Here is a 23,209-nt window from a genome sequence, read left to right on the forward strand (position 1 = left end):
AAAACTCTCAAAGCAACCTTCTGTCCATGGATTACATCAAAGAAAGTCAGTGTATAACAAATATAAGACTCTTTTCAAGTTAAAATTTGCTACACACAAACCCCTCCTGGAAAGCTTACTGGATCAACAAATTAATAACAGTTAAGCCTCTTTCTTCAGTTTATTTTTATTTTTCACAAATATAGCAGGACCTCTGCATTTTTCCCATCCAAAATTTCCATCAGGAAATTTGCATCCTTGGCGTAAAAAAACTGTTCAGAAAGCACCATAATATCCACTTGACAGCACAATATTGTCTCCATTATGTTCAGCATAATGTCATAACTTAATCTTGAATATGATAAAAGGGGAAAGTAGATGTCTGAAGTGTAATATGTGTATTAGGACACTTTGTTTAGGCTTATGCTGCCTGAATTCAATTCTTGTTCTCCTCAGAGACTGTATCCTAACAGACAAGTATTAAGTACACATTTCTGCTTCTGTAAAAGAAAACACATAGTTGCAGTGTTTCAGAAAGGTAAGAAGTAATGCATCCCTGTTATTTCAGCGTTTAGCTACAGGAGGTGTTACCATGATGCAAGACACCTGATATCCTTGAATAACTGACAATTACCATTTAGAACCAATATCAACAATAGGAAGGAAACAAAATGCTAAGAAAGAGACAGATCACAACTACAGATCATAAAACAGAGTAGGTGTGGCTTGGCTAACTGCAAGGGATCACATATTTCAAAGTTTTCTAAGGACTTCAGCTTGGGAAAACCGCAGGTCGAGAGAGAAGGAGGGAGAATAAGAGAGAGAGAGATGGTGTATTTTCTCTAGAAAGAGGCAGACTTCAGTAGAGGCAAACTCATTCATCTCCACAATTTCATATTTTCAAAGTCATACACAAAAACAGCAAGAAGCAAAAATTTTCGTAAGATGTTGGGAATTGTTGAGATTTTTATAGCTCTGGTAGCATCTCTCCTGATTTTGCAGTTCCTAAAGCTGCAATGGATGCGTAGCCAGCTTCCTCCAGGACCAGTTCCTCTCCCTGTCATTGGAAACTTGTGGCTGCTGGACTTCAAACTTCGCAGAGAAACTCTCACCAAGGTATTTATTTGTATCTGTGGTTGAAAATCCATCTGAGTCTATTCTAACTTAGATCGTACATTGCATAGGAAGAGTCTAAACTTCAGGCTTTTTTTTTTTAATCTTCAATCTAAAGTATCAACTAATATCAAAGAATCAAAAAAACCTGCATTAATAAAAAATGTTCCTTAGTAAAATATATCACAATGCTTTATCACTTATTTTCTCTCTCTCTTTTGGATACAGTAAAAAACACGTATAACATTATCACAAAGACTAAATGCAATACCATGATATTCCATTGTCAGTTTTGTTTTCTATTTTCATATTGATATCCCTCATCTTGTAAACCATCTCGAGTAGAATTTCCTTTGCCTGACACCAATATCACTGGAACACATCCAGGCCGTGAGTGGCCATTAGAAGACCAAACATATACTGTGAATTGACCCCTTGTTTGTCCACCAAAAGTCAGCAATGCACAGATTATTACTAAAATGGAACAGGAAAAAAATGATTGCTGTTCTGCTTGTGACATGAGTCTTTTATAAGCCAAATAAAACTACTACTAAGGAATTTGTTTCAAACTGTTTTAAGGAAAAATATGAGTATAATCTGAGGAGGGACAATAGAGGCGAATATGAATAATCATGGGAAAGCTACAGGAAAGAATACAAAAATATTGCCTTGCTTTCTCCAGAAGCTAGAAGCAAAAAAAAAATCTGACAATTTAGGTCATTAAAGAAAATTAACAGAAAATTTGGGTGATTTTTCAGGTATTCCCTTGTTCTTTTGATTCTGAGCTGACAGAGACCTGTTTTCTTTGTGACATTTTCAGAGGTGCTCTTTTGAGAGATGCCCTTAGTGTCTATTCTGTAAAGTCTGATTATTGTCTGTTCCCAAAGCACATTACAACAGAAGGCTAAATTTTTCTGATACCCTTGACCTAATTTGATGGCAAATGAGTTTAGCTATGGCAACAGGAAACTCTTAAAATGAATAATTAAGTGTATGTATTCCCTATTTCACGTGTACTAATGTACTGTTATTAACTCTTCAGTTAACCAGCATCTATGGGAATATCTACACAGTGTGGATGGGACAGACACCTGTTGTTATCCTGAATGGGTACAAAGCAGTGAAAGAGGGCATAATCACCCATTCAGAGGAGACTTCTGGAAGACCTCTCACCCCATTCTACAGGGACATGATGGGCGAGAAAGGTAGGAGATGTTACCGTGCTGAAATATGAACAAGACAAAGAAGAAAGATGCTTTCCTATGAAACACAACCTACTGTTATACAAACACATAACTGGGCTTATGTAGCATAAAGGCTCCACACAGAGCTAGTATATTAAGGAGAAAAAAATATATCCTCTTATAGACCATGCTACTGGCTTTTTCCAGTACATTAAAAGAAATACTTCCTGAGAGGAGTTGCCCTTCAATTGTATCAGTTCTAAAACAGAACAATGTTCACAGAGAAGACACTGGTAGAGGAAGCTGTTCTGCCTTTACCAAAACCCATTACCACTCAGTTTCCAGGACCACAGTTACAAGCAGCTATATAGCTGGGGGTCATAAGCACCTAAGGAAGAAAACAAGTCAGAATCTGAAATCATGATATCTTTTTTGTTAGTGAAATATAACCTAATCTAAATCCAATTTTGCCTCCTGCAGTGAAAGGATTTCCCTCCCCAACAATGAAATAAAGATTTCTGTGTTCTTCAGGTATTTTTCTGACAAGTGGGCACACCTGGAAGCAACAGAGACGCTTTGGCATGACAGTTATAAGAAGCCTTGGACTTGGTAAGAACAATTTGGAGCGTCAAATTCAAACAGAGGCCCATCACCTTCTGGACATCTTTGCAAACACAAAAGGTAAATTCACTAGAAAAAATAAGACCTAGAGCATTTTCTGAAATATATTAAGATAGGGGAATAAAAGTTTCACACTTTTTTTTTTTTTTTTAAAGTAACATAAGTATTATTTTTCCTATTAGTGGGACTTTACCAGCTTCTTAATTGCATTCTTAGCAAAAAAAAAAAAAAAAATGTTTTGTCTGCACAGCTGGCAATATGAAATTGTTTTTTAAAGTAGGGCTAGTAAAATGTTTATTATCAACACAGTCTCAAGGACAGCTGGTAACAATTTTTACATTCAAAAAAACCCTATCAAAACCCCATAGAAAAACCCTGTTTTCTTCCATAAAGAACACAAATTGTGACCTGCTACAAGTCATTCTAGGGCAGCAAGCCTTCAGGATTTGGCAAAGAAAGAAGCCCAACACAAGGAATGTATCGTTCAGTTGTCCAACAAAACTCCTTTTTAGGGTTTGGATGAAATAGAAACCAGTAGAATTTTAGCAAGATGCCAAAATAAAGCAACTAAATATAAATATCTTGATAAGCCAAATCCTTCACCCACACCATATTCTATACTGATATGAAACCAGAGAAGTTTCCTAAGGTCCCTTACCAGCTCACTTTGCCCTAGATATAGCAAAATGGCCCATCCATCTTCTGAGAGCAACATTTTAAAGATCCTTGGATATGTAAGAAACGAGTAAACCATCTAGTCTGAGTCCCCGGTACAGCCCAAATCTTTACCTTCCATGCAATTCTTCCCCATACCAAACCCAATAATTGCATTTACTTTTTCCAAGTACTACAAATGTTGGACTGAAGTTAGAAATGCATAATCCACCGTTTTCCTTAGTATAATTCAAAGGTTGTCCTCACCATTTAAATGTGTATTTCATTTGATTTTTTTTCCAGGTTTAGCCTCTTTTTCTTTTGCCTCTGTTTACTTTAACCCTTTTTAATGGGGGCTGTGTTCCATCCTGTAAAGTAAGCATTATGCAACTTTTGCCTTTCCAATCTGTGGGAATAAAAAAATAATAGTCATATATATATATATATATAGCTGAGTGTTATGATGCACTTGAACACAAAACACACAAGTCATTTTAACATGACTACGAAATTCAGACTTTACCTTTTTTTTCCTGTTTTTTGTTGCTTTCTTTTTTTCCAGACTTACTTATCTGTCTCCAGATTTGCTCATGCTTTCAGGCAACCTGGATCACAAGTCAGAGGCAGGAGAAAGGAAACCTAATGTTTGCCTTCTCAAAGCCAATAATTAGTGTTTTTATAAAAATTAAAAGCAGATTGAAAATTAAGACTCCCTGCAAATACAATCCATCCAGTTAATTTGTATTAGAGTTCAATTGTATGAAATTTGTCGATCTTATGATCTACAACTTGAACTGTTATTACCTTTACTATTAAAAAAAAAAAAGCTGCCTTCTTCCTGTATTATTTCTCACTACAGTCTGTTCAGAAATATTCAGAAGTACCTCCTATATTCACAGGCAAGCCTTTTGACCCCCGCACTTTCATTGTCCATGCTATTGCAAATATAATCTGTGCTGTTGTTTTCGGACATCGTTTCTCCAGTGAGGATGAATCTTTCAGCAAGCTTATCAAAGCTATTTATTTTGTGATCTACTTTCAAGCTACTATCTGGGGCAGGGTAAGAATCTAATTTTCTTGCTCTTGTGCCTTAAAGTGCATTTGTACTTCACTATTAAAAGAAAAAAAGGAAGTCAAGTCAGTGATTATTACTTTCAAACATTTCCATTCCATTATTTCCCACTTTCCGACTTGTGTATTGCCTCCCCTAACTGAAATGAGTGTTGCAGTGACTTTGCACAGTAATCAGTAAATTGGAATTGGGTTCTCAGTTTAAAAGAGCTCACATTTCTTCCTTTTGCTTTAAATTCACAGATGTACGATGCTTTTCCATGGCTTATGCACCATTTCCCAGGACCGCATCAGGAAGTGTTTGCATTCAATGACTTCATGCACAATTTAGTTATGAATGAGGTCCATGCTCACGAGAGGGAGAAAGCAGGCGATCCACAGGATCTCATTGACTTCTACCTAGCTCAAATAGAAAAAGTAAGTATCTGTTTACCACACAAGCCTTTACTTGGCCTTGGTGCCTACTGCAAATACTGGCTCTTAAGTAATTACTATAGAATTCTTACATGCACACTCCGTTTGGCACGGAATTTTTTTGCTTTGATGGGCTGCTCAACATTTTCATCCATTAAAACCAATTGCTACATGACCAGAGGTAAGTCTGAAAATCTCCACTTCACAGTCTTCTTGTGAATATATTCTACAGACCAAAGATGACCCCACCTCTACGTTTAATAAAGACAACATGGTTCAGACCGTGGTTGATCTTTTGCTGGGAGGGACAGAAACAACAAGTACCACTCTTCTCTGGGCACTGCTCTATATGGTGAAATACCCAGAAATACAAGGTGAGTAAAAGCCTTATCAGAGAACTGCACTCAACATTACATCATAGTGAACGTCATTGCAATCTAAGTATGAGCTCAATCCCTTGCAACACAGCAAATAAATGTTACCAATGAATTCAAATGGTAATATGTCAACAATTGAGGTCTAGAAAGTTTAACAAATGAAACAGAAGTGTGTTCTCCTCACCAGCTCACTAAGCAAGACTAGAATAAATTAATAGAAACCCCTCCCAACCTCTTCTAATGAGATAAATACAGAATAGCTAGCTAATGACATGATTTTGTATGCAATCAAGATTTTTCCTAACCTTCAATGAGGTTAAAACTTTTCAAAGCTACCTGGTAAGTATTCATAAGCATTATAGAAATAAAACCCATCACTTCATTTTTTTTTTCTTTTTTAAATACAGAATGATATTACCCTCATAAGCAAGTGGGGTGTGTCTTAAATCTGAGACCATCCTGCATTTTGGGAACATGCATTTCTTTGATCAACTGAAACCAACAAAGCAGTTGAGCTATGTGCCAAGGCATTTCAGAACAACACAATTTCTTTTTCCCCAGTCCTAGACCACACTTATACAAAACTGAAAACAAAGGGGAAAAATAAATTTAAATATTTCCATTTCTTTGCAGAAAGGGTTCATAGAGAGATAGAGGCTGCTCTGGATCCCTCCCATCTCATCAGTTATGAAGACCGTAAAAAATTGCCCTATACAAATGCTGTGATTCATGAGACTTTGCGGTACAGCAACATTACCTCTGTTGGGGTCCCTCGACAATGCATGAGGAATACAACTTTGATGGGTTTTCACATTAAAAAGGTATAGAATACTTTTTTTTTTAAAAGCTTTGGATTATGCATGTTTAGTACTTCTATCACCTTAGCTCCAACAATTCCTGATTTGCCATAGAGAGCATATTGTAGCACGTCACAGGTATGAAACAAAGCTAAGTGCTCAGGGCTAAGTTTTCATTAGCAGTTACAAAAGAAACAGCTTGGGAAAAAAGCTAACAGGACAGGTAGTAAACATACATCAGGAAAATTCAAATCCTTCTTCCTGATAGCCAAATACAGATGATGTCTGGGCCTCAAAGCAGAGCAAGTGTTTTAAGGAATGATTTTTAAATGGTGTTTAATGAATCACATGCCAGCTAACTTTCACAATTATGGGGCAGCTTGGAGCCATAATTATCCCTGCCAATAAAAAAACAAATAAACAACACATCCCAAAAACCACACACTTAAGATGATGATGGCTCATTATAGTGACAGATCTAACAGTCACACTGACATGTTAGGAATGTCCCAAACACATTCAGCATGAATTTGATGTGATGGAATTGAAAGATAAGTAGAGTACAAAAGCGGAAAGCTACTATGATTACTCTGGCAGACATTTAAAAAGATTCAAGCTGCAATCTAGCTCAGACAGGAAGACACTTCAGTAGCCCTAGGATGAGATAACATGTAGACAGAGCCAGACACGTAATACTTCACAACAAAGAGAAGATACAAGGGTTTTTTATGCCTGGATGTACACAGGAGAAGACCAAGCTGAATCCAGACACGGTGCCGCAGACACAGGATGGCGCTATTATCTACTAGACAAAAGGAAAGAGACATAAAAGAGTCAGTCACATAGAAAACATAATCTCTGCTTCTTCTTGCAGGGCACACTTTTGTTGCCAAATCTGCACTCTGTTGTGTATGACGCTGAGCACTGGGAAACCCCTTGGAAGTTCAACCCAAATCATTTCCTTGACTTGGATGGCAACTTTGTGAACAAAGAGGCATTCTTACCTTTCTCAGCAGGTAATGCCCTGACATTTCAGCATTCCTGTTCATCATCTTGCAGCACAACTAAAAAAACACTGTTTCTAAATTCTAACATTTTAAAAGCATTTTGATAAAAACATATTTGGTATGAATATTTGAAGTCAGGTGTTTTACTGTAAAAGCCAGAAATACTGTATTGAATTGTATTGTATTGATTTTTGTATGCATTAAAACAGAGGATAAGTATGGCTAGGAGTAATAACGCTATCTTCTTGGTATATGTATGGTCCCTACTATCAGGTTATCTCAGTTTCTTAGCCCCTAACATATTTTATCTTCTTAACATCCTCAAGGCTGTTATAAAACCTCATTCTGAGGTTTTATTCTCACCTTACAAATGGGAACTCAAAGACAAAAGTAATATGATTTCACAAAGCACACAGAGAAAAATCTGTGATAAATCAGGAAATCAAATCTCAGTCTCCCAAATCCTGCAGTAATAATCTAGTTACAGGTTCTCTTGTACCTCCAGAAAATCAGCAAAACCAAGCATCTAACAGAACATTATATAGTCAATCAAAAAACTTGCCACCAGTTTACATGAATGAAGATAACTAGTTTATGTTACCATTTCAACCTAGGCATAGGAAATTCTTTAACTTGCTTTGGTGGTTATCGATTTATATAATCTGAGTATTTAAATATAACATATTCTAAAAAGTGTGAATATATAGATATTACATATATGAAATGTACTTTGGATAAAATTCTGAAATATACTATAAAAACAGTACGTCAAAATGAATCACTGATCCTATACATCATTCTGCATATGCCTATATTTCACTCCCATCCCTTTAATATCTGCTCCTGGACAAGATTAGAAAAAAGGTACTAGGCTCTAAGGACCCAATATAGCCTTTTTAATTTATTTTGGAGAAAGACCATTTACATCCTTCTTATCTCCAGAATTGCATGCTACAATGTTCCAGTGCTCCCTACTTAACATCTAAAGACTCTGAAGTAATGAAGCTTTACAAAACCTGGCTCCTTAGCCAAGTTCTTTGTGGTTGTCACAGAACACAACACACAGAACATGAAGCAAATGTAAAAAGGCAGAATCTCATTCATGTTCCAGGAAAAAAGATACTTTACATAATTAGAAAAACAGTTTCTCAGGTAAATAAATGTCCCGACACCTTAAAAGCATGTTCTGTCCTTACAGGACAAAAGGAAACAGGAAATGTCTTCAGAAAATAATTAGCTTACATGATTTATGGAACTCAGTTGAATACTGTTTTAAGTTCTTTTTCACAACTTAGCTTTACACAGCTAACTTCTTTTCCCCTTTTCCTGCAGGACACCGTGTATGTTTGGGGGAACAGATGGCACGAGTTGAACTGTTCATCTTCTTTACCAACCTGCTTCGGGCATTCACATTCCAGCTCCCTGAGGGAGTAAAGGAAATCAACATGGAGTATATTTTGGGTGCAATACTGCAGCCACATCCATATAAACTGCGGGCTATTCCACGTTAGTCTGCAACATCTTACAAAGCTGAGGGACTTTGACCAGTCAGTAACTGCAGTTATTAAAGAACAAGTATCTCATTTGTATTCAAATTTAGGTAATGCAGTATAGCAAGTTAACATAGAAGTATTTTTATTTAGGGGGTCTGATTTCATACAGTTGAGCTTTTTGAAATTAAAATAAGTTTACCTAACAAAGCTCATATAATGAAGTCTTAGGTATATATAAATACTCAAAAACATTACCAAAAAGATATTTACACACTCACTTTAGCAGTGGAATCAGATGTAGCATTTTAGAGAAGCAACCTGTACCAAGCTTTCCCTGCACGTGCACTCAGTCACTAATCACACTTAAAATGGCACACCTCTTCTGATGCAGCAAGGATGCCTGAAAATACAGTTTTGCTTCAGTATGCTGTTACTCCTCTGCATTCACAGAAGGCCTTCTCTTACATCCTTCTGCAGAAGATACCAGGTTATACAAACTAAGTTTTGGCTCTTTTCCTTTCACACTCCCTGGAAGCACTGTATGTTATAGTATATAAGCTTCACAAATGCATAAATTTATGCAGAATAGGATCTGTTATAATCATATTCAATTTAGAAATACTTACACTTTTTTTTACATTACTACTTCAGCACCTGTTCACTATTTCATCACGTCACAGATCTAGGTGTCCTCATGAATTTCCCTTCTTCTACTTAGAAACACCATTATGTCATACAATATTTTGCTATTTGAAGGGAAAGTAACAGTCTTTCAAGAAATGAAGAAAATAATGAAGATGGCAATATTTGTTAAAGCAAGCACAGTAGATATCCATTATCCACAGGGGCTTTTCTTTCATTGTCCCATACTTTCACAACAGGCGTGGAAAAGTTTTGACGACTTAAAATGCAGCCTCAAGCATCCTAGATACTATCAGTTTTCAAGGTTCAGTAGGGATGAGTATAAATTATTCTAGAACGTAGTTAAAAGCACAAGCAGAAAGTTACTTATTTCTCAGCCATAAAACTAAAGGAAAGCCTTATTCTCCTAGTATTTCCAATTATCACCTTCCATTTAGTGAAAATTGTAGAACAAAAAGACATGACATCGACAGTTTTCACCTTTTTAATAAAAGACATTTTAAAACTTTTTAACATTACTCCATTTTTATTGAGGAAAATATAACATCTAAAAAATCTTTCTTGAATAAGAAATACTTTCTAACAGAAATTAAGAAAAGTCTCTTAAACTTCATATTTCTTACAGTGAGGGCAGATCTTGCGTAAAATACATTCTGACAGATTTACAAAAACAGTCTGACACGGTAGTCCATAAACAAAAGTTTTCAAGTCTTATCTCTTTTGTTCGTGGTGTTCATTAAAGAAAAACTCACCCAAAAAATTCTTTTCACCCTATGATTTGCACGGTGCAGCAAAGGGCCCGCAATAAAGTGCTCGGCAGCATGACTGGCAGTGTAGGAACTTTCTCTACTCCAGTGTATTCTGATGGTTCTTGAGGTATGTCCTACCTGAATAAAGACTCCAGTTTCTTTCCTTCATGTTTACCCTTTGGTCTCCTTAAGTTTGGTCTCCTTCTGTAAGCTTGATTTTTTTTCCCACCAAATATTATTCCATTATGCACCTACAATTCCTGGTTTTCTTCTAAAACTGCAGCTTGGATTAAAACATGCACATATTCTCCACCTGTATCTGTGAAGAACTGAGGTACATTATGAAGATTCACTGTACAATGCTGGTTCTAAAACACATGGGAAGAACATGTTTAGAGTGTACATGATTAAGGAGGTATTTTTACAAGGACATCGTTGTTGGCCTGACGGTACCATTGGAAAAAACAGTGGGGCAACGAGTATCTTCTTTTTATCCCATTCAAATCCAAAACCAGCAATAAGTGAAGCATTCCTCAGCTTTTCAAGGTTTCTCAAAACGACAGCATGAGAATTCCAGATTACTTTTTCATCACAGTTGTAAATGAAACCTGTAAGAAAGTGAACAAGGCAAAAAATAGCTACTTTATCAGTTAATTTTGTCAAGAAAAAGAAGAAATTTGTAAGGAATTTAAGTAAAATAGATAAAAGAAAGATTTAGAAACCAAGAGTAAAAGCTAGTTTAGCCTGTGAAATGTCTTAAAGAAACTAAAAAGCTTGTTAATTCCATAACTTCAGTAATCACAAATTGCAAACTTCTAGACAAATACACTGACACCCAGCTCTACTCTGATGCACCTTAGAAATCGACAGCCCAACTTCTTGGTAAGGCAGACTGCCTAGATCCTTCAGAGGTTAAAACTCTGAAAGCACTGAGCACTATGCCCTTGAACATTAGATTCAGACGTTAATCTCTGTCACTGATATGCAAACTACAACTACCATTTCCAAATTCACCAAATTTTGAAGTCCTGAAGAATCTGACCTGTTTGTTCCCTTGATGTCACACAGTACCCTTTGCTCAAGTCCAAACAGTTTCACAGAATATATAAGAAATGCATTTTTAAATATATCCCTTCAGTCTTACAACGTTGTTTTTCCAAAAAAACAGTAATAAAGAGCTTCACTACATACTTCATTTCCTAGATATTAAAATAACAAGCACCATGAGGAAAGTACATACAGCGCTTCGGCAGATGAACAAGAAAAAGATTAACTGCTTCACTGATCATCAATTTGCATTGAGTAAATAAGAGCATTCAAAGTCCAGTCCACTAATGCATAACTCTCAAATATTAGCTAATACATAAGCATTGATGATGCCTCTGTGTCATCTTTAGGACAACTGAAATTAAGAAGTGTATCACTTACCTCTTGTAATACTTGTCCAAGTGTCTCTCGGCTGTGAATGCGTTTCCTGTTGAAAATGAAAACCACACTTACTTCTGTGCAAAGCGCTGGGGGATCTTGTAAATCACTTTATCACACTTTGAAAAGAGAAGATTGTTATGCTAGGTGTTGTTCCACATTCTCACCCGTATGGAATATGAACACAATCTTACAGAATTTATAGACTCTGATTCAGATCTGCTATTACTCACATCAGGAGCAACTACATGGAATAAGGCTTCCAACTCAATGCAGCTTGTCAAAAAACATCCCCGTTTCTTAAAAAGCTTTAAAAATTAAAATACACAAAGCAACATATTTTTACCTGTCTATTTTGGTTGCTATGACCACTGTAAAATTGCCTTCTGTATTGGGCAAGTATGTGGATGGTATAATTACATAATTTCCTGCAGGAAGCCTGCAAAGCTGGCTTACTTCCTGTGAATAGCAATGAGGTACACAGCTAACCAGTGGCTCCAAGTGTAGAAAAGAGGAAGTATTTGGTTTCCAACTGCTGTTAGGCACCTGCAAAAAGAAAGAAAACATTCTTATCTTCTCAAACATTTCAGTCTTTACAGTTGTAAATGCCACATACAGCATAGTAAGGCATATTCTATGTATCTACTACACTTCAGATGCTCATTCTTATGTACAGAGCTGTAGAAGAGAAGGATGGGAAGGCCTTCAGAAAATCCAGATGGCAGTATTAAGTACAGATAAATCAATCCCAGGAAATTTGATCCTTTACACAGGATCAGCTTGAACTTCTCCTAAAAGTAACGTCCCTTGCCAAGGCAAGGAGCACTGAAATAACTGACAGGCTTACCTTCACACCTGGCAAATGAGCAAGCTGATCAAAAGAAGTCTTACCTGGAATATATGGAAACCTATTGGACGACACTTGCTATCTTGGCAGTGCTGACGGAGAGTAACTTTCACACTGCTTTTTCCTGGTCCTGCAGGAATGGAGAGGGGAAAGCAGGGATTGATATGGAAGGAGGGGAAGTTCCTGCTACCTCCAGCACTTTGCCCATTTTTCCAGCATCCCTGCAGCTGCACTGTTTCCCATTCACCTGCTGGGAGTTCTTCAGAGAGGGCAGCATCTGGTGGTGGTGGTGGTTTTACCTCACTATCAAACATAAGAGAGAACAAAACTAAATGCACAAAGATCTGTATGATTTCACAGATTTAGAAAACCATCTCACAAAAACAGACTAGCGTTATATAAACTTACATGAACACAGTGACATCCAGAAGAATATAGCATATACAAACTATGCATCAAAACCAGATAGATTTTTATACATTTGTGATGTATCACAGTTTACCCACTTTTATCAATGCTGTTTTGTAAGGTATAATTGAAAGCAATACAGCTGATAGTGTTGCCTTGAATACACACAAGCACCTCTCAGTACGTTCAAAACATACACTGTGGGTTGCTTTTTTCCTAGATCCACCGTGCCTTTATTCAGAGAATTCCATTCTACCTGCTGACTTTATCGCTGTAACATTAACACATTTCAATCATAGCTCAGCACCACTTCTCACAGCCATATGAACAAACTAGTATCAACATCAGTTCCACAGCATTTGAAATCATATCACAATCTAACTTCAAACATACCATCTGTCCTCACTTCCACTTTTCCATCCACTTAATGTAACAGCTGTTCTGATATTCTGTGACTGTCCATTCTAGACACGTATCCAGGATGACACCTCTGTTTCAGAGGCAGAAGTGTTATACTTAACAGCAACAGATGATGGGATAAAATATCCAGTCAAGTGTTCCACAGATGCTATGTCCAGAAACCAAATATACTTCCAATAAACATCCACATCTTGCACCCATACAGCAAAATTAGCCTCATCATTTTGCAGACCTTTATTCAGTCTAAAACTCGATGCCACCTTGCCTACAAATCCTGCAGAGTAAATGATTAATCCATGTTCTGACTTTATACTGCAATTTGCCAGCTTCTGTCCAAGGACATATGAGCTGTTAGCGTACTATCAGAATACCAAAAAATCTGAACAGCTTTTAAACACATTGCCAACAGTATAATTTGCCTCCATATACACCAGGCACAAGCTGTTAGGCAATCCCTTTTTTTTTTTCAGGTTTATTGGAAGAAGGTACAACTTTGTTGACTCCACACAACTACTCATCATCATATCTTCTTCAGCATATATTTCAGCCGTATGGTCACTAACCCAGAATTGCTCATAAATAACTGACTTAAAAGTGTTGAGATATCTCTGTAGTCTGCTATAGTTAAAATACTAAAAGTGATCAGAAGCTATTGGACTGATACTGCTGATATCCTGTGTGTGATCAGCAAGCATTGTTGTATTGGGGGAAAAAGACTGCTTCAAGTACATTATAAAAGTCTATTTTTCCATCACAAGTTATGAAGATCAAATATGACACGATACACGGTGATCCTTCGAAGCACTTGATCAAAACGTTGGTAATGTTTTAAGGCATTCACCATTAAAATACTCTGCCATATTGTCAGCATTGAATGCTTTAATTCAAAATCCAATCCTTCATTCAACGAAAGAAGACAGCGTTTATGTCAGTGCTGTTTTTCACACCTGTTCTGCAAAGATGAGCTACAGGTACTATGTCATCTGAGTCTACTGCTGACACTCTGTTTGCATTTGAAACTGTACTGCTCACAACACTGCATGTCAGGCAATCTGTTAGAACATGTGCCAACACTTTCTTCAGTATATGATAATATACGGCTCTTCCTTCCCATCACTGACTATAGTAACAGCTGCTTTTAACTTCTCTGGTACACCTTCATTTTTCCCAATGCTAAGAAATAATTTCCACATAGGAGAGATCTGTTCTGCAGAAACCTGCTCAGCTCTTTTATGAAATATGCACTCTCTCAGAACACTGGGATACAATTTAGAGTCAGGATGCTACTCAGCTGACTCTGTGATATTTTAAAGAAGAGGTAACAGCTGCTTCATCCAAAAAAACAAGGAGACAGGATACTACTTACATAAATTCAAAGAGAAAACAACACTATTATTTGATGCTCTGCAAAGCTCTTCAGAAACATTTTGAACACTGGCACATAACCCTATACTTCGTGTGTTTGTGCATGCCCACAACTTTAAGAACGTTTCTGTTTCCTTTTAAACCTACCTGAGAGAGATTCGTCCTGTTGAAAATACACGAAGCAAGAAATGCCCTACTGCATCTTTTAGAAAAGTACTGGGAACCACAAGATAATACCCAGGTGAAAGGTCACAGCATACATGCACTTCTCTATCATACGAATGGCAGATGGTACCTACAACTGGAGGAGCAGAGAGGGTCTTTGGAAGGTTAAATCGTTTCTTCTCCACCTAGAACAGATGCATAATAATGCATGGCATTTTAGGAAAATGAACAGTTTTTAATAGAAGTGATCAAATATTCTTTAAACCATTTTTAAACATGCATACGTTTACAAAATTAAACAAGGAAGAGAATATCAGCAGACAAGCTGAACATCAAAGAGGAACAGAAAGTGTTAATATTTAGGAGGAATACATTTAGGTATTGTCATCAAATAATCAGCTTGAAATATCATGCACTAGTTTGGAATAGGCTCAAAAGTTCTGGATCTTGGCACTCAAAGATGAGAACCAAGTACTAGTCCACTCCTAGGCTGTACACAGAGCATCTGCTTTGTGACATAAATTGGGATCATTCTAACATAAATACGAGGTGTAAAATATGTGAACTGTCAAATCCTATCACTGCTGCAAAAAATGAATGGTTTTAGTCAGATGTTTCAATAATGTTTTGAAACTTTTTTGCAAAAAGAAAAACATCACTTCCAAATTACCTTCCAGACATGCAATCCCACAGCCTGGTAATTCTTCACCTGCATGCCTTCAGTCAAAGACAGATTTTTCTCTACTAAGTGAGTTAGATTTTGAATTCTTCCAGCCCAGTCAGCACTGTATTTCCTGTGTTTCTGCAGCAGAGCAATGCACACCTCACTCTTCTCACAGACTCTCAGCCAGAACTTAGGGTTGGTAGGGAAGCTGCTGTTGTTACGGCAGCCACCTGCAGACTGGCCTCTCACCCAGGATCCAAAAAGATTCTGAGAGTGATACAGCACTTTCTCTAACAAAATAAGAAAAACATGGTGCAGACACCAGAGGTTATTTAATTTTATACAACAAACACATGGCAAAGCAGAGATTCCCTAGCCCAAGAGAACATGCTGTGGTAGCCCTGATACTTCTTCCCAGGAGACATGTATGAACAAGATTTTGAGAGGCACATGTATGACATAAAAAATGTATGTCATGTCTGGTAACAGCAGACTGAGATGACATGAGCTTTAAAAGTAACAAGGAATTGGTTTTAGAAATCTGAAGTTTCTATCTCACTAAAAAATCTAAAGACTCTCCAGAATAGGAGCTGTCTAAACTTCAAACAAGAACGCTAATCTCTGAACAGGCCAGCAAGTAACTAAATTTCTGAGGAATATCAAAGACCCTTCTAAGGATCTTCAGTTTCCTTTTATCCCTCTATTTTTCCCAGCAGTAGAGACAGAAAAGGTCTACAGGTGTAGAAGTAGGAAAGACTGAGAAAAAGAAATGACGGTCTAGTTGCAGCCACTTGCAGTTCAAATGACTTTCCCATTGACGTAACATTATTTGTACAAGAAAGTTGTTTTTTCATATCACACCTGTATAAAGGCTCTGAAGTTGTCCTTCCTCGTTGATTGGAAAGCCCATGGTAATCTCATCAAATTCTCTGAAAAATTCCTCTTCATCTACCCAGAATTCTCCCTCTTGGATCTGTGAGAGCAGTTCTGAGGCAACTACCGGATCTAGTTGGCTCCATCCTTGACCACTGTAAGACAAAAGCAAAGATTCAGTTCTTCACCCAACTGAGTTCCGTAACAATCTTTTGCCCCATGCAGCAAACTTGAGTAGGACAAAAAAGGTTTCATTTTGTTTTCATATTCCTGCATAGAATGTTTCCTGTGGTACACTTTGCTAGGCAGTGAGATGGATAGTATGAATCAAAACATTCAGAGAAAACTTAGAAACAAACTAACACCAGATAAGGTACAGTAGAATACTTACAGCTGAAATAACTACTTTGCTTTCAATAGCCACAGCACAGTGTCCAAACTGCGAGAGCCAAAATAATGATTTTAATGGTTGTTAAAACAGTGAGGAAAGTAAGCCAAACTGCACAGTGATGGCTCCAAGAGAACTTCAGTGCTGCACAGCAAATATCAAAAACCACTGTTTGTATAAAGCACCAAGTTGTCCCTATGAGAATCTGCTGGCTAAGCCCTAAACTTTATTTAGGGCCCATTAAAAGCCAATATTTGCAACATTTCTGTTCTGTTAGAATCCATATGGATTCAGCACGTAGGAAAAAAAAAAAAAAAAAAAAAATAGGGCTCTAAGGCCATTCAAAGAAATGCTATCTTCCCAGCCATATGGCAAGTCACTGTTTGACAAAGAAACTACCACAAGAGACTAAGAATATATCCAAAACTCTACCCAAAGTAAAAACCATTAAAGGATAATCACCTTAGAATCACAGAATGGTTTGTGTTGGAAGGAACCTTAAATATCACCCAGTTCCAGCCCCCTGCCATGGGCAGGGACACCTCCCACCAGCCCAGTTGCCCAAAGCCCCTTCCAGCCTGGCCTTGAGTACTTCCAGGGATGGGGCAATAAAAACTTTTCTGAGCAGCCTGTGCCAGGACCTCACCACGCTCTGAGTAAAGAATTTTGGCCTTATAAGAGTGGCAGCAGGGATGGAGGCATCACTGAGATATCTTTTTAACTCGGGACACACACACAAACAACCTCCACTCTCTTTCTGAACTGCTTATTAGCACAATCATATTTTACTATAATTTATTGCTGAAAGCTCCTTGGGTCCAGAATTGTGTGTTCTTTTTTACAGTCTAAATATCCTAACACTTTTCAAAATAAGCTAAGAGGGTCTCTGCCCTTTCATTCTTGTTATGTGCAGGCTATCTATTTGAACTGCTAAACAAAATTCTGTATCTCCTTTAAAAATAGATCTTTTCTTTATATATAAACTCTGCATCAATTCCAGTTTCTTCTCCTCATATTAACCTGCAGAAACAGAAAGAGAGCACACAAGCAAAAAGCATACACATCCTTCTGCTGTATTGTGTTTTAAACAAAAGTTTTTTGTTTCCTGCAGCTGAGACAATACAAACAAGAACAGCTGAGTAAAGCTGAGTGACAACTTACAAAAAGCCACAAACCTCTTTTAAGCAAAGGTCCTTTGACCAACTGCCCAGAAAACAAAGGCACCACAAAAATTGGAGACAGAAGACAAACAGCTTAAGCGTATTTGTACGTAAAGATACAATGCTTTGTTAAACAAAAAAAATGACATTAAAACTTTAGATTACCAGAATTATTAGATCAATGTGAATAGCCTTAGAACCAGTGAACTCTCAAAACAATCGCATACCAAATAAAGCCCTTCTCCTTCACTTTAATCTATTAGCAACAGTCAGCCTTGAGCTTCAGAACTTTCACAAATCATTTTCCAAATGAAAATAAACCTACTTACCCCTCACACCAGGGACCTTTCCAGCACCGCCTCCCCCAAGGATTTCGTATTCGTAGCAGGACAATTTCCTTGCCTGACACTTCAGAAAGATTCAACATGTCTATCACAATAAAGGCATGAAATTCTCCTAGTTCACTTGCACCTGAAGAGAAAAAAATATAATAATGTAGGATTAGAAAATATACAAAAGAACTCACTCCATATTTTACAAAGACAGACTTTAAACCATCCTGTGAAAGAACGCAATTTTGAGCTAAAAGGAAATTGTTTATTGGATCAGTATAAAAACAGCATTAAAAACAGTGTTATTTGTAACCATATAGAAATAAAATAAATGTAAATTTTAAAGCATTTTAACTCAGTAGTTGATCTCAAACATCTACAAATTCTTGGTGCTGAAATTCATTAAGGTTTTTTGGGTTGGGATTTGGGTGATTTTGTTTGTTTGTTTTGAGAGTGAATCATAATACTTTCCCATGCACCTAATATAAAAAGCACCTCCCCAAAAACTCTCCATTCTGAACTTAACAATATCCTTAAATCTTTACTCATCCAAGGTTACATAAAATTGCACAACAGAACATGCATGGTACTAGAATCAGCAGTATGCAATTGCTGTCTGCCTTGTGCACTGAACAGTGTTAAATTGAAAAATTTCCTTTAAACATCTAGAACTTTACTGTTACCTTGTCTGGAATTGAGGACTGAGCAGCTTATTACACACTGTTCCTTTAGATTCATTAATCTCCTAAACAATTCTTTCTTCAAAACCATACCAGTCTTCTCTTTCTCTACATTTCTTCCAGGGTCTTTCAGGGTCCATCTTTCAGCAATGCCTCCAGTCAGATCAACCAAAGCATCTGCCACCTGTCCTGCCCATAACTGTTCATAAGATCCATGCACTCTACAGAAAAATAGAAGAAAAAGTTTCTACAAGCACAACTAAAGAAAAAAAGGTTCTTTTGTCCTTTCAATCTTCCCCTACATCACAATCATGACTGCACCCTGCCTAATCCCCAAGTAAGCAAGAGAATGCACAAACTGCATTATTTTCAGAATACTTCACCTAAAGAATACATAAGCCATCAGATATTTCATTGTTTGACAGGAATTTTATTAACTCGTTCTTTCCTATATAGGAACTGTTCTAGCCTAATAATTTTTACCTTATTTGCACATCATCTTTCACAATGCTTTCTGCATAAGTACTCTCTTCTTCCTTCTATTAGTTTTGTTCACTCTGCACAGTGTTTCCTTCAACAATTTAAATAAATCAAGAGACTACCCTACCTGATACAAAACAGCAAACCAAATTAGAAAAAAACTACCTAGACAGATCAACAAGATCCTACACAAAACAGAGCATAACCTTTCAGACCTACAGTACTGAGAAACTTTAGCATGTCCTAGCTAGTTCACACCTTCTACTTAACATATCTACAGAAGAAACTACTTTATACTTAAAGTCTTTTTCTGCCCTCTGCTGGCAGCCACACAATCTTTCTTCTAGGTAGTGCACTTTGTCTCCAAATTCTGGTTTGGATAGATTTGATATCATTTTGAAAGATGTTTTATAAACCAGCCACATTTTCAACCACATTAACAATCTTTTTTGTTTCTACTCAGTAATAAACTGTCAAATAAAGCAAAAGCAGCAGTGGAACACACAGTCATGACCTCAGCTAGCTTAAACTGATGTAATGTTGCTTTCCACGAAGATATTTACAGGCTGTCTGCTTTTCAGTGAGCCCTCAAACTGCCATACTATCAAAAGAGTTCCCTTTAATAAATTAGGTGAGCAGTGGATAGTGGCTTAACCAACATCATTTGAATCCAAAAGTTGATATTCATTTCAGCTCTTTCTTTTCACCCTAATTCTCTCCCTAAGACTATTGTATCCCACATGTAATCAAGAACACACCTTACAGGTTTAGGAAGAGACTTCTGTACAACCCAGTATGGAAAAGCTGGCTACTTTATACTGAATAATATGCAGATCTATGCCCAAAACAGTCAGATGTCTGAGTAAACAGAAGGTAAGATATACAAGTATTCTACCTTCTTTTACTTCCCTCAATAACAGTGTTCACCTACTTTGCATAAGCTTTTTCCAGCAGCGGAAGCCAAAACAAATCTTCTGTCTGACACTGGGAAAAGCAGAGTTTACCACCAAGGCAAGGCAAACGATCATCAATCGTTACTTCTACCCAGTGTCCAAATTGCCAAACTCGACAAGTGAAACAGCCTCGATATGACTCATCTGTCCAGCTGGGCTGACCTGGAGGGATTACCTAGAGGCAAAAAAGCCAAAATCGAGACAAATAATTAGTATTTTTTTAATGAAACAAATTAAATCTATGCTGAATACCAGCCATTTAATTTTTAAAAAAAAAAGTCACAACAAAAACAGTACAACTAGGCATAACAAAATAGATATTCATATGGATTGGGATTCGAAAACAATATATAAATATAAATCAGGTAAAAAAAAAATCTGAAACATAAAACAATAAACCTCTATACCTTATTCAGTAGGTATTTACTCTTCTGCAAAGCTACACAGGCACACAGGAACCAACAATCTCCCAGGATTCCTTGTTTCACTTGCACATCCTGCAGATTGTTTGAAAATAACCGAGGAGAAGAACAGATGTCCTGAAAGTAAAAGAAGGGGAGTTAAAGTTGAAGGTTGCCTAACAGTCTAAGGAAGTCTGTAATGCAGGGACCAGGAGGGCTTCAAGACATCTCACAAAATAAGGGGGCTTTTACCTCTTAAAACATTTTGTCTTCAGACTCAGCTAAAGCAAGCAACAACAAAATTGCTGCCTTGTGGCTTTTCACAGGAACTTCATATGAGGTAAATCTAGTTTCCGCATAGATTTTAGTGCACAAATGCCACCATCAAGTGCAACCTCAGCAGAGAGGTCAATAAGTGAAAGACAACTTAATTCATCAGCTCCTTGCAAGATATATGATCAACTGTGATAGAAGCGATGCCATTCACATCGCAGAGGACATCCCAAATTACAAGAATCTCCAAACCCATATAAAAGAAAAAGCTTTTCTAGGGCAGATAAAAATAGATTAGTTGGTAGTGAAAGCAATTACTTCAAATGCAAGGTCTTGAACAATTTAACCTGATCTGAAAGTGAGCATCTGCAAGCGCTGCAAGAAACGGAAGTTAACTCATCAGTCCTCAGTAGCAATCAAAGCGTAAGGTACAAAATCCAGCTGCACACTGGACTCTGGCAAAGCTTTTGCGTGTTAATTCCATCTGATAACCATCTGATACTCCACTACTGTTCCACAGTCACTCCCCAGATGCAGGGCAGAAAAGCAATACAACTAAAGATAACGTACTTCTTCACTCCGTCACATTTTTATAGCCTTATTCCCCCCCCCCATATAGAAAGCAATATCATAAATATTTCACTTTCATTGAACATACTGTAGAAACGCATTCTAATTTTTTAGTTCTCATATGTCTGGCCCTAAAAGCTAGATGGAAGTTTTAAAGCAATAATACAAACTAGAGCTGCTAAAAAAGAAACTCTTTCTTGTTATCAAAGCACAATTTTTCCTCAACAATAGCAAAGGAATCAACATCATTTAGAAACACTCTAAAATTCTGTTATTTTTCAAAAATTATACAATTTATTAGAAAAAAAGGGAACGATGCAGTGTTGCTTTTAATTTGATATGCCCATTATTTGTATGATGAAACGTAATTGCAATGAGATATCTGAATTTCTACGGGCATTGTGGAATTCCGAAGTTCTACGCCATGATTTAAATCAAAACTACAAACATGAACCCTGACTTAAAAACAATAAGACGTGTATTGTTAATACTCACACACTTTGTTTTTACCCATTCTATGCTTCTAATCAATAAAGACACACAGAAGCTGTTGTTCATTGCTAGCTGACATTTAGTACCTTGAAGTCCAGTTGCACAAAACTGCAGGTTTTTAAACCCTCAAACTCACCTGAGGTCTCAACCAAGATATCTCGCCTCTGAACTGGGCAAGCGGGGTGCAATAATTAAAAAATATAGAGGCGTCGCTGGCTGGAAACGTGGGGTCTGCGTACAGATCTCTTTTCACCGTTAACTGCTTTTTCTCTCCCAGCATTTTCAACACGATCCAAAGCAGCTGGGCCGGCTATTTCCAACACTTTATATCCCCAAACGCCCTGAAAAGCAAAGGAACGTTGCTTAGATTTAACGGAGAAAGGAGGAGGAAAGCCGTGTGGCGACAGAAAGCCTCTCACAATTTCACCCCGCGCCACGCCATCGCCGGCTCCTGTCAGACGCCACCCTCGAAGCTCCCCGCTCTGCCGATGAAGATGAGGATGACGAGGAGGGTGTCGGAAGGCGGCCTCCCCAAAAAACGGCCCCTCCGCACGCACCCCCTCAGGCTCCCCTCAGCGCGGGGCCCGCCCCGCCGCCATGGCCGCCGCGGGCCGTTCCCGGGGCAACGCCTGTCACCCTGCGCCTCGGCCGGCCCCGAGGTAACGGCTCGGGCGGGCGGCCACTGAGAGAGCGGCCGCGTGGTGCCGCCGCCGCCAATCCGCCGCCGCCGCCGCCTGAGGAGAGGGGAAAACTACAAGGCCCAGCGGGCCCCGGGCCCGGCGGGCGCTGAGGGGAGGCTCGGTGCCCGCAACGCCTGGCGCAGATTTGGGGGCACAGGTGGGGCGGGAGGGGAGCTGAAGGATCCCTCGGGTATCTCGTAGGTGCTGAGGAGAATAAAAGGAGATGGTGCTCGCGTGAGAATGGCGGCTGGAGATGGCGTTTATCTTCAGAAAGTGGCTTCCAGATCATGTTACAGATAGTTTATCACAAAGTGATGGCCCGCAAGCCAAAGCTGACAAGGAAAGACAGCAATTCTCACACTTTGATAGAGTGAAGATCACTCACTACTGCCTAATAAAAGAGAGTTGGGAAAAATACATTACAACAAAACAAAAAGCTATACCTTCTATAGAAAGGATATCTCTATTATACCTATATTTACATCTAAATATATAAATCCATATATTCTATAGAAAGTCCCATGGCAAGGAA

General features: G+C 37.9%; 2 protein-coding genes across 3 annotated transcripts; one reads left to right on the forward strand and one right to left on the reverse strand.

The window, feature by feature from the left end:
- Positions 1-924: 924 nt before the first annotated feature.
- On the forward strand, positions 925-8,728 carry LOC116492657 (cytochrome P450 2J2-like). The gene is made up of 9 exons (XM_032193515.1): positions 925-1,095; positions 2,135-2,297; positions 2,808-2,957; positions 4,451-4,611; positions 4,866-5,039; positions 5,269-5,410; positions 6,047-6,234; positions 7,085-7,226; positions 8,550-8,728. Exons 1-9 carry the CDS (start codon positions 925-927, stop codon positions 8,726-8,728), a joined length of 1,470 nt encoding a protein of 489 aa, XP_032049406.1.
- Positions 8,729-9,048: 320 nt separating this feature from the next.
- On the reverse strand, positions 9,049-22,517 carry CAPN10 (calpain 10). Of its 2 annotated transcripts, XM_032193518.1 has the most exons (14): positions 22,417-22,517; positions 22,134-22,338; positions 20,669-20,800; positions 20,240-20,436; positions 18,832-19,049; positions 18,146-18,287; positions 16,257-16,423; positions 15,402-15,685; positions 14,714-14,916; positions 12,621-12,676; positions 12,418-12,503; positions 11,873-12,072; positions 11,530-11,575; positions 9,049-10,709 (listed from the first exon to the last, which is right to left on the reverse strand). In XM_032193518.1, the coding sequence occupies exons 2-14, from the start codon at positions 22,275-22,277 to the stop codon at positions 10,680-10,682; spliced, it is 1,905 nt and encodes a 634-aa protein (XP_032049409.1). In that variant the 5' UTR covers positions 22,278-22,338; positions 22,417-22,517; the 3' UTR covers positions 9,049-10,679. The 2 variants fall into 2 exon arrangements, with proteins under 2 accessions (XP_032049409.1, XP_032049408.1); XM_032193517.1 differs by having other exon boundaries at positions 12,418-12,676.
- Positions 22,518-23,209: the final 692 nt, after the last annotated feature.

The sequence above is a fragment of the Aythya fuligula genome, chromosome 9 (genome assembly GCF_009819795.1).
Source record: "Aythya fuligula isolate bAytFul2 chromosome 9, bAytFul2.pri, whole genome shotgun sequence".
Taxonomy (NCBI): domain Eukaryota; kingdom Metazoa; phylum Chordata; class Aves; order Anseriformes; family Anatidae; genus Aythya; species Aythya fuligula.

Coding starts and splice junctions, on each gene's coding strand:
- LOC116492657 (XM_032193515.1), top strand. CDS start 925: ATGTTGGGAATTGTTGAGATTTTTATAGCTCTGGTAGCATCTCTCCTG. Junction 1,096..2,134: donor GCAGAGAAACTCTCACCAAG/GTATTTATTTGT, acceptor TTAACTCTTCAG/TTAACCAGCATCTATGGGAA. Junction 6,235..7,084: donor TGGGTTTTCACATTAAAAAG/GTATAGAATACT, acceptor TTCTTCTTGCAG/GGCACACTTTTGTTGCCAAA.
- CAPN10 (XM_032193517.1), bottom strand. CDS start 22,277: ATGCTGGGAGAGAAAAAGCAGTTAACGGTGAAAAGAGATCTGTACGCA. Junction 14,917..15,401: donor TGGGATTGCATGTCTGGAAG/GTAATTTGGAAG, acceptor CATCTGTTCTAG/GTGGAGAAGAAACGATTTAA. Junction 12,677..14,713: donor ACAGGACGAATCTCTCTCAG/GTAGGTTTAAAA, acceptor TATGTTTGATAG/TGAGGTAAAACCACCACCAC.